Source organism: Ceratotherium simum, chromosome 7 (assembly GCF_057802395.1).
Source record: "Ceratotherium simum simum isolate JZ-2026a chromosome 7, ASM5780239v1, whole genome shotgun sequence".
Taxonomy (NCBI): domain Eukaryota; kingdom Metazoa; phylum Chordata; class Mammalia; order Perissodactyla; family Rhinocerotidae; genus Ceratotherium; species Ceratotherium simum.
Genome location: NC_141906.1, coordinates 57,765,080 through 57,777,290, shown reverse-complemented (window position 1 = coordinate 57,777,290; position 12,211 = coordinate 57,765,080). Strand labels below are relative to the sequence as shown.

General features: G+C 35.6%; 1 protein-coding gene across 9 annotated transcripts in view; it reads right to left on the bottom strand.

Moving 5' to 3' along the window:
• GRIA4 (glutamate ionotropic receptor AMPA type subunit 4) overlaps positions 1-12,211 on the bottom strand; it is a 359,336-nt gene that overhangs the window by 84,647 nt on the left and 262,478 nt on the right. For all 9 annotated transcript variants that reach the window (XM_004427382.3, XM_014785207.2, XM_087434037.1 and 6 more), the window contains exon 5: positions 3,170-3,223. In XM_004427382.3, the coding sequence (XP_004427439.1) occupies positions 3,170-3,223 (54 nt within the window). The remainder of the gene's footprint in view (positions 1-3,169; positions 3,224-12,211) is intronic.

The window sequence follows — 12,211 nt, the reverse complement described above, 5'->3', positions numbered from 1 at the left end:
GGTCTGTCCTTCAGGTGACAACCACAAAAGCTGGAGGGTCAAGTGTGTGTACAAGCTCCTCCTAGAGAGATGTTGGCAACCTGATTTTATCATTGAGGTGAGCTGGAGGGATAATGTGGTAGAAGTGCCCACCAGCTCCCCTGAGCTCCAAGGAGGATCACAGCCAAACCCTAGATGTGTGCTAATTAGAAGCCAGACCCTCAGGCAGCAGCAGTTAAACTCCTTTCAGGGAAAGACTGGGAGATGGGCATTTTTACCTGCTTCCTTTGCATTAAGCCCTGGAGGGATAACCCTGGCAAGTGCTCTTGTGTGTACCCATTAAGAACTGCTTCTTTGTTTGCTGTAGTCCTGTTGGACTTGTGAATTCAAGCCCCACTGGCTTTCAGAGTCAGATCCAAGGACTGTTTCTTAGGCGGCAACTGAAAAAGCTGGGATGCCAGGCTGTGTACAAGCTCCTTCCAGAGAGTTGTTGGCAACCTGGTTTTATAGTTGAAGACAGTAGACATGTCTACTAACTCCCTTGGATCTATGGAGGATTGCTACCAGCCCTTGGATGTATGAAAATTAGAAGCTGGACTCTCAAGCACCGGGTTGAAAAGTATTTAGTCAATCTCCTTCCAGGAAAAGACTAGGAGGTGGGTGTTTTGCCTGTTCCCTCTATGCTGAGCCCTGGGGGGATAGCCACCATGAGTTCTCACACTCCTATTAAGAATGACTTCTTTGTTTTCTATAGTCCTGTGGGTCTCACGGATGCAAGCCCTAGTGGATTTCAGAGCTAGGTATTTTGTGGGTCTGTCCCTCAGGTAGCAGCCTTCAAAACTGGGGCACTAGATGTGTGGTCTAAACTCTTTGTTCCTCAGGGAGAAGCTGGAAGTTGAGAGTTCCCTCTTAATTGTATGGCTCTGTGCCAGGGGTAGAGTTTATGCTGAGAGGGTGTCTCAGAATTTCCTAAACATTTCAATGTAGATTTTTTCTGAGCTGCCTGGTGTGTGGGAGTTACTCAGCTAGTCTTTGAATTTCTTTCAGAGGAAATTGCTCCATGTTTAGCTATGTATTCAGTGCATCTGTGGGAAGAGGGAAGTTCAGGAGACTTCTATGTCACCATCTTGGTCCCTCTGACTAAATTAGTTTTGATAAGTTGGTTAAGTAGTAGTTCCCTGTTAACTGTAAATTATAAATGGAATTTTTTTCTTAACTTCACTTTCAGAATGTTTTTTGCTAGTGTAGAGAAATACAATAGATTTTTGTATATTGACCTTATACCCTGAAACCCTGTTGAACTCATTTATTAGTTCTCATAGTTTTTTATTAGATTCTTATATGTTTTCTATATACACATCTTCTTCCTTCGCAATCTGGATGCCTTTTTATTTATTTTTCTTGCCCAAGTGCCCTTGCCAGAACCTTCAGTACAATGTTCAATAGTTATGAGAGGGACATCCTTGTCTCGTTCCCTATCTTAGGGGAAAATCATTCATTCTTTCAACATTATGTATAACGTTAATCTAATATTTCTTTCGATATTAGATTTACTTCACATTTGGGAATCCGATGCACATAGTTCTCAAGAAATAGCTGTTGATTGGCTCAATGAATAAAAAATCCCTCTAGTTTTGGAAGTCACAGTTATTTGGGGATAAATGAATAAGCCAATAGAATCTACAGTACATTACATTATAATGTAGATGTGCACAAGTTACTGGGGTAATCATGTGTTAGAATGATATCAACTACATATGGTAAAGTTTACTTATTTTTAGTGAGAGTGGAGGTTATATTCCCTAATAAAAGCAAAACATTTTTCTACTTCATATATTTTTACTTAGTCATTATATAGACAAATATGCTGCCATCTACTAGGGTTGTTTAAGACAGGCTGTGATACCCATTTTGATATTATAAGTATCAATTCTTTCCATCTTGTGTTGGTTTGTCAATAGTCAATAGAATATTGGCTTTTTTTTTTCCCCTGAATTCTATTGTTTGGGATGAATAGATGTCAAAACCCTTTATTTGCTAGAATGTCCTTACATAATACCATTGTGAATGCAGACATTCCATAAATGTAAGGTCTTTTCTCTTAAAGTGATTAATACCAGACTATATTAGCTTTAAGATTTATATTTTTATTAAGTATATTAAAAACCCATACTATGGGCTTACTAAAAGCTATGAAAAAGACAAGTCAAAATTTCTCTGTATTTTCATGATAATCCAGTAAGTAACAAAATTATATTTTATTCAAGAAACACAATACGAGTTTACAGTCTACTGCTGCATTTTAATATCTCAACTCCATAGTGAAACCCAGTTCACTAAAGACTGTCTCAAAGCATGATGGCCCACTTGCCACGTGAAGAGAGTGGATAAATCAGAATCTCTTTTGTAGCCTTTGGTTCTTTTCCTGCTTCAAGGACAAGATCCTCACCAAAGAAATATGTGGTGGGAAAAGAGAAAAAGGAGAAAACATCCTTAACTTTTTTATGATAAACTTTTGAGATCAAGCCCCTGGGGCAGATGGTACTCTGATACAGCAAGGAGAATGGCCCTCTGCATGGCCAGTTTTCCCCCTACACTGCAACTTAACAATGAATATAGTGAGCCTTGCCAAGAAATCTAAGATGACTTGCCTTAGGACTTTAAGGATTTTATACTAATGCATGGATCTTGTTCAATAACCATCTATATATAATATGTGAAAAGTTGACATAATTTAAAAAAAATTGGGATTACTTCCAAACAAAAGACTTCCTTAAATAGCCATTTTAATCTTATTTTTCTTAAAATTAGAGAACACGGGTAATCAGTTTCGATCGTTCTTCTAATATCCCTAAGTATTGACAATCTTTATCCATAAAGTAGCACATCTATCATTTACACAGAGAAAAGGCCATTATTTAATTTGCCAAGCAATATTATAGTAAAGCAAACATTATAATTAGTTTTAAAGGTCACTTGGGCAGATATCAGGCTAGTCTGCATGAAAATATATTGAATTCTACATTAGAAATATAATGATCATTGCAATAAAAATATTATCCTGTGTTACAAAAAGCTTAGTAAGTAACATAGTTTAATCATTTATTGGAGTACTATTTTAAGGCACAGTTAAAATAATCTTGAATGCTTGAGCAATGATTATGAAAAATAGAAAATAAAGAGTTCTTACCAAGTTTGCAATGATATAATGGTAGCCTTTAACATGCTTTCCAACACTCACAATCTGTGGAGATATAAGGAAATAAGAGAAGACTTATTTAACTTTACTGAATGATTATATGTTTAAAAAATAGAATTTTAACTATTCTACCATAATTCTATGTGGAAACATGATGATAAAATGATATAGTTTTCCTTATAAAAGTGATTTACCCTAATTAGAAGAAATTCATAAGTGACATTAAAAATCAAGTGGTTAAAGTTAAAAAAAAAACACTACTTTTAATCACACTGAATAAATGACCAATCATTTCACTATACCTTGTTCAGAAACCTACTACACTATATTCCCTCAAGGGAATGACAGTGTTAGAAACAAACCAATAGTTTACATATATTTCTTAAAAAGAACACATTAGCATAAGAAACTTAAAATGATTTGGTCCAAAGAATTTAGATGTACTTAATATATTGATAATTTACAGAAATGCACTATAGATAGGTATTTTCAACCAGTAAGAGTGATTTTCTATGAATAGATTGGATTTTTGTCCTGAGCAGCAAGCAAGATTTTTCTAAGGTACAATCTCTGTTTTCAGACATTTCTGACACCACAGAATACTTAGTTAATTCTCACCTGCATAGGGATACAGCAATATTTTGTCATAATAAAAAGAATAAGGACAAAAAAAGGGCCTTTTCTCTTTGCTAGATTCATTTTTTTTGTAAGAATGTTTAAGAAATCAGAAACTGAAAAATTTTAAGAAAAGGAAATAAGATTTTTTTAAAAAAGTACAACTGTATTTCTGCATTAGAGATTAAAACTCTTATTTTCTGTAAAACTGAAACTTCTTTCAATGAAAGAAAATCTAATTAGAGTTACTAATTAGAGGTTACTTTGTAACTTCATTAGTGTCCTCAAAGTTAACAACACAATATAAGATTTTCATGTACTTTCATCATCCAAGAAAAAATTAAATTGTTTTTAGCATTTTAATACTAAAATAATTCTAAAATAATTTTTGTAAATTAGTGACTTGTGTATGAAATACAGGAAAATGCTTTTAACTCCAGAACATATGAATTGTACTAAAAAATAGAGTTTTACATACATGGCTATTGTTGAAATGGAATATCTGCTCATCTCATCTTTTCTTTTTGATTACATCTAAGACCTTCTTTTTGTCTTCAAGGTTCTGCAATTTCACTAGAATGAATTTGGATTTTTCTTTTTAATTTTTGTTTATCTTGTTCAGGATTTGTTGTGCTTCCTGACTATGAGGATTGCCCTTCAACAATTCTAGGAAATTCTCAGCCAATATTCCTTAAAATATCCTTCCAAAGATATTTTGCGTTTGCTTCTAACAGAGATTGCAACGTTGGTATCACTGGCCTGGAGCCACTTTTATGATAATTTCTGAGTTTCCAGATTCCCAGATCCTGGTGTGTGGTATAAATTCAACATACATTCTGTCTAAAGAAGTCTGTGATGACAAATTCTCAGAGAAGATATTTCTCTCACCACATGAAGCCCTGGCCAAGACAGAAAACACTTAGTTGACTCCTTGTTTAGGTGGGAAATTTTTTTCTACTCTTCTCTTGTATTGGGGTGTTGCTCTTCAATAGTCTGGCTTTATATGAGCTCTGAGGTCTAACTTAGTGCCTCGATGAGCCCAAAGTTCCTGTTCTTGGGTGAGCATTAAATCCCCAGTCAGGCTACTCAATCTGGCAACTTCCTTCAACACCGTTGCTTTTCATTCCTGGACCCTGAGGATTTTCTTTACTTTCTTGGAAGCTCAGCTATGCATTTGTAATAGTTTACATAGCATTCCTACATGTTTTATATCGCCAGATTTATCTAGTCCACAATTTATTTAAATCTGAACTTCCTTTGACAATCTCACCATAAAGATGACGACAAGCAATAACCAGAGGGGATTATAAAGAAAATTCAGTAAAGAAATAACTTAATTACTCATCATATTGGTTTACCCAAGCCTGAGTGATTTAGCATGGACTGAGTAGGCTGGAGCCCTCTTATTCTCTGGGAAACTCAGGTGCAGTTTGTGCAAAATAAAATTATCAAGGAACACTTGATGGTTGGTACTCAGTTGGGAAACTGCACACTCTATTATTGAGTCTACGAGAGATTCTTGCTATTTGAGCTCAGCAGGAACTGCTGTCACTCAGCAACCCATTATGTATCTTTTCCTGATTCACTATAACTTTCTCTGGTGTGGCTGTTTAAGCCTTTCTGCATGCTCTTTAAGCCCCCTACTCATCCTGCCTCTTCTCTCTCAACACTCTCAGCTTGCGATTTCTGTGTGGCCACAGTCAATAACCTCTGCTTTCTTTTAAATTCATTTTAAAGTATAAACACTTATAAATGTTTAAAAAATGTGGACATTCTGCACTAGGTGTTTCCATAAAGAAATCACTGTCAGTTCTAGATTGCCTGCACAGAACTGTAATAAATTAAAGCTTATATAATACATTATCAAGGGGTGAGGACTTATAGAAATCACAAAGAACTGAAAGTGACAAAAATCCTGGCAGAAAAGGCCTTGCAGAGCCTGATATGCATCGATATTATGGGAACTGAGGGCCTCAGGGAGCAGTGATCTGAAGATTTATTTACCTGGCTCATGATGCTAGAGAGAAAACCATTTTTTGCTGAGCCAGATCCTGGCTTGGAAAGAACAAATGTGCTGCATGAACTGTTGCGAAGGCCTCATTGCCTTTGAACACCTACAACCCTGACCTGGGGAGACCACGGTTTAAGGCCAGATCTTGGTCCCTCTGCCAATCATCCACCACTAAATGGACGTTTCTTGATGAAAAAATCCAATTTATACTCCATAGTAAAGTGTCCTGCACCTAGAGTGTTATTTGTTTAAGTTTTTTTTTAATGATTGTGTAAAACTGACAATGTCATGGGTGTGATTTTACATGGTTTTCATCATCTCAACCAAGTGAAGACCACCTCATGTAAAAAAACCAAATCTGAGTGACTTGACTTGGGATGCAGACCAAACCTCGTGTCTCCCTATTTCCCATGTTATTCTTTTATAAAAAGGGAAAATAAATAGCTTGAGGTGAAAGATATGAACATAAAATAGCACAACTGTCAAACAGGTGTGTTTAGCCAAATTGTTAAGGGAAAACAACGCCTAGGGTGAGGACCTGGTTGCAATAATTAATTATGGTCTTCTTAGAAGGAACAGAGGATGCGATAATGCAAGGAATAACGATCAAGCGTCTGTATAGAGTGGAGTCGTAAAGAATAGGTTAGGAAGGATGTACAAGTGACATTGATCATGCCCTTCTAAAGAAGCCCATCTGTGCAGAATAAAATACTTAAGAAAAGTGACTAATTGATTCTTTTAATTACTTTTCTTGTTTGCTTTCTAGGAAACAAGCAGTTGTTTAGGAATATCTATGGTGCTGATCAAATGATTCGGTTCTAAAATCAGGCCTATGTACAGTAATAAGATAAACGTCAGATGCAATCACTGCAATTGTTTTATTAACAAATTGCGGCATAATCAGTCTTTATGAATGATAAATCTTCTAAATCTTTATTTATTAAAATTAGAGAAAAATGAATCCAGGATACTTTTCCATCTTGACCCCACTTTTACATAAACTTAGTTCAATAACTGTCTCCTGCGTATAAGTTTAGGGCATGGAGATTCAAGGATTATAAAGATAAGTCAGTCAGTGCTGCTGTTACAAGGGTGTTTATTATCTCATAAGGGAATGAGACTCAAACAGAAATGACTGAAATACAGGGCAGAGTAAAGAGAGAGCCATGGGTTTTAAGGAGAAGTGATATCATTTAGTTGGGATAATGAAGTAGTTTTTAAGAGAGAATAGACGCTACATAAATATTGATTGGATGAATGAAAAAAGAAGTTAATGAGGATGTAAATGTCACAAACAATAGTATATTAAGACTAATTTGAGACTTGCAAATGAAGGTAATTTAGGCCTTCAATCCACAATCAGATTTTATGTAAATCCTCTAGGCATCAAAGGTTTATAAAGCACTCGGGGGTCTTTCTAGATAAGACCTGATGTATATTACCTCAAACTATTATCATGAAGCTGCGATCGTTGTATTGAGCACTATCTTCAAGATAAAAACCTGCAGTGGCACACTTCAAGATGCATGATTTTGGTTTCCCTTTTAATTTGATTTTATAAGTCAGCTGGGAATTCCTCTCCCAGTTGATACCATGTTCCAGAAAATTCAGCGACATGGTGAAAACAGTACCACATATTTGGCGGTGTTAGGGATATGATGCTTGGTAAGTGTTGGACACTTAGAGTAATGAGGGCAGTCACTCTCACTAATCCTTTTTTCTATAGAAATTCCAAACTCCTGAATGTTCCCTGAATGTTGATTTTTAAGACGCTTCAAAATATTTTATTATAGATAAAAGCAAAAGCTCTAGTGTGTTTAGTTAGTTTAGTTAGTTTACTTCAGTGCCATCAAAAGAAAAACATAAGGCAAGGGGCTTTTGCAAACAAGCTGCAGATTTAAACTACAACCTTGTAAGAAAATAGCAGGACTCTTAGTTCCAGGGGTATGATGCACAGACAGGGAAAGGAAAATAAAGAATCCCAGACCGAAAAGAACTAAGGCTGCATAGTGTGAGAAGAGACTTAGGGAGAAGATAGGGAATGAGAGCTGTCATCAAATAGTTTAGGAGAAAGAGATATACACACATATTTTTGTGTGTATATACACCTTTGTATGGGTGTATATGTATTTTGCATTTTCTTCTATACTTGGAGATGTTAGAAATTCTAAAAGTTTCTAATGAGGACAAACTTTTTTTAGGGGAAAGGGAGGGGAAAAGAGTTGCCCATAAAAGGAATGGCTACCTTTCAAAGTGGTGATCTCTCTTTCACTGGAAGCCGCTAGCAGAGACTGACTGACTACTAGTCAAGTTGTTGGAGTAGAGTCCTTCATTGGGCACTAGAATCTTGTGCAGACTTAAAATCCTATGTCTGTATTGTAGTCATTGTTAAAGACACTATTGATGCCCCCCTATGCTTTGGCTCTTATCATTTCAATGCATATTTGCTAACCTTCTCACTGCCAGCACCTGAATTTCCTTGACTCAGGGTCTTCTCTGGTCTCTAGAGCCCACTTTGCCCTTGAGGGGAGGGAGGCCAGGGGAGAAGTGTCAGGGAATTCATGCCGTCCTTCCCAGCAGCCCTCCTACAATGACTGACGGGAGCTGGTGCATAAATACTCCAACTCTCTTGACCCACAAATGAGATGATTCTGACACGTGTGTTCTACACTAGCTTCCAGTACCTAGTTTATGCTAATTCCAAATAAGATTAATCCCTGTTACCCACAAGATATTTTGCTAGATAAATGTACCTTTTATTGACTGCATTTCTCCACTCCTCTTCTAGTGTGTTGTTCACTTCCCAACCCAACTATTTGCACACAAATCCTTGTCTTAAGATCTGCTTCTGGGGGCAACCAAAGTAAGACAGTCTCCAAGTAAAAAAACCTCCAATGTGATCGTGAGATGGATAATGTGAAAACACTTACTTTTATTGGTTAATTGCCCCAAGCTTTTCATCTCTGAGGTGTAACACATCTATGTTATATTCTGAGTCCCTAATCTCTAGGTAGATTCAAGGACTCAAATTGCATAAAATATCATTCTTTCGTTGGATATCTAAATTTGGCGAAAAAGTTTATTCTCTTATATAGGGAAATAGGAATGAATCAGTATCCTTATTTAACAAATTCTTTATATTCCTAGCACATGATTTCCCCTTTCATGCTGTCTTATATACCTTAAAGACACTCATATCTAGTACTGGTTTGCTATTGTTTCTTTCTTTGACTTTATTCCAAATGTTACAAAAAAAATTCCTCAGTTTCATCCTCTCAGGTTACAGATTGTAGGTCACTTTATATATACCTCTATCCCAGTGAGCGCCCTAGAAGAGATATGATTTGAATAGGGGCATAAAACTACTTGTGAAAAGCAAGTGCTGAAATTCAGCTGTTTAATTCCCACTCCATGACATCCATCTCATCGCAGTAACTGGCAATGGCTACAGAAAAACACATCGTAGAGTGCATCCTCTCTCTGCCTATTATGGTGGTTCTAAAATTCTACATTCACAAAGCTTGAATAATATTATGATTCTTATCAGGTTAACTATGAACATCTTTTAGCAGAGATCTATTTTGATTTAATAGCATCTTAATTTAGTGATTTAAAATACTTGCAAAGAGGCAGAAATGATTCTATGGAATTTGTGATGATGAATTTGAAATGCACATTATAGCTTGAAAGAACCAGTGAGCAGCATGTTCTTCTTTAATTAAAGAGACATTTTGTAAGAAGTGATATAAAAAAATAATTCTAATGAGATGTAAGTGGACGGGGGTAATCCTTTGCTTTCATAAACACATTAAATAAACACAGTCATGAAGAGATGGAGCTGGGACTCCAGCCCGGGTCTTTTGACTACAGTTTTCATACATTTTTCACTACACCCTGTTGCCTTCCTTAGGCGATAGCAATTTAGAAAAATGATTTATTTTTGGCCAATATTAATATATCTTTCATAAGAGGAAAATGAATAAAACAGATACTTTGAGAGTGACACTCTCTATCACATTAGATATTTGATGAATGTCAAACTTATTCGTGAGAAAAACCAGCTTTCTCATAGTGAAACAAAGACATAGTTCCTTTTCTTTAAATATTCTCCTGTCTGAACATATGGCTTATTTGAATAACAGCATATATGCAAGGTGTTCCTAATTCCATTTTGTACCAAACTGCGCAGGGACACACAGATGGAGAATTATCAGGTAAAATTTAACACATCCAAGTCTAGGTTTGCAAATTCTTCATATATCCATAATAACGCTAATTAGCAGAAAAGCTTAAATAACTCACATTCAGTTTTGTATAGCTTTTACTCTACCAGGTGTTTATTTAAAATGATAGTTCAAGTCTATACCCTAAATTTAAAGCAAATCCAACTCAACCCAATAGATAGTTCTGTTTATGTGACAAGCTCAAAGTGATCCATTGAAGGTTCAACTGTGTACAGTATAGCTCAATGTTAAATACATTTTATGGTGTTCTCTTTGAGAATGGGAACTCCATAAATGGTAGTATATAGAATTAACTTTCTATTAATCAGAAAACAATAATTAGAATATCTAATTTCTTGAGATTTCTCTAATTGGACATATCATCAATGAATAAATATCTATTCTTGGGTTATAAAGAAAACTTGAAGGGGCTAGTGGTGATGGGAATAAAAGTTATCTTCAAATGTCATATACCGTCACATATGTTTGAAAGGGATATATAATTATGAAGGAATATTTGCTGAATTATATGTCAAATATGGTCAAGATGGAACCAAATTGTTTATATATGGCCTGTATTAGCACCGTGTAAAGATGTTGTCCATGGGATGGATGACGTCTAAGATCCAGTCAACCTGAGAGTGAATGATTCTGTGACTCTCTGATGTAGAAAAGGGTGTGAGCCATTGGTTCTGGGAGGCTCTTCGGTTAATATATCATGTTCTCACCACCTATCCCTTGCCTTTATATTTCTTTTCTTTATCATATTTATTTGAAATATTATCATCTGAACATTCTTTCCTCTCTCATTATTTTAAATTCAAAACTTCCCTTATTTTCTTGGAAATATTTTATTTCATTTTCCCTATTTTCTATTTATTGCAAATAAAATGTAAAAAGGTGGCTGCAAAAACAAAGTTCTGTGGCCACTTTTGCAGGGAACACTAAATTAAACAAGGTTTAAGAGGTTTCTTTGCTGTAAGAATTTTTAGAGATTTTAATATGCTAATGTACATAAAAATCCCAAGAGCCAGATAGAGTATGCAGTTCTGTAGAACAACTTTAAAAGATTGTTTAAGGACACCCTTCCTATTGCATTACTATTCACTCATCTTGTTTTTTAGCTTTTACATACGTTTCAGACTTCAGTTGTTTTAAGGGCGCTTTCTCTTCAGTGTTAATCATCGTCACCCACAATAATAACTCACCTAAACCATTTGAGGCATATTCAAGATAAGTTCTGTCCATAATTTTTGTGATAGCGCCTCACTATTTAATAACTTCAGCTAGTAACTTTTTGGTCATAAGTTTTTAAATTTCCATGTTTGTAATTATATTCAACAAATGAAATTGTGGTTAATTAAATATGTAAGACATATGACGTCAGAGTTATTCTCTTTACTTTTATTTCAGCAGAATATTTTCTTTGAAGCAGAGCTTATTTGTTATGTTGTACTTCAGACAGCTTCGTACTGGAGAACCAGCTTCCTATGAAGTGGATTCAGAGAGGACAGAGATGTCAGCGGATATCCTGTCTTAATAAATGAGTAAAAACTTTTCTGAGTAAATCCTTTATATTTGTTCAAATGATTAACTCCAAAATTATTTTTAGCAACAAACAAACAAAAGATCATAACTAAGAGAGAAAAGATAGGAAAAATATACCTCTCTCTCATAAACAAGTTTCTCCTATTCGAGGTCAGTATGTAATATTTGCATAGCAAGCTCACTGGGTGAGCCGTATTTTACATAGGACAGTCAAAATTTAAAGATAATTATTCATCATAATTGACAATACTATTAAATTTCCAAAAGAAATTTCCTTTTTTTTAAACCCCCATCAGATCAGCTAAACTTCTCAAACGCGTAACAAAAATAATGGTGACTATGAATCCCTAAGTTAAGTGCATATCTTGGTGCTTGGCAAAGTAGACATTTAATAAGTACATTAAAGAAATAATTTCTCAGGCCAGCCCTGTGGCTTAGTGGTTAAGTGCGTGCGCTCCGCTACTGGCGGCCCAGGTTTGGATCCCTGGTGCGCACTGACGCATCACTTCTCCGGCCATGCTGAGGCCGAGTCCCACATACAGCAACTAGAAGGCTGTGCAACTACGACGTACAACTATCTTCTGGGGCTTTAGGGAAAAAAAAAGGAGGAGGATTGGCAATAGATGTTAGCTCAGA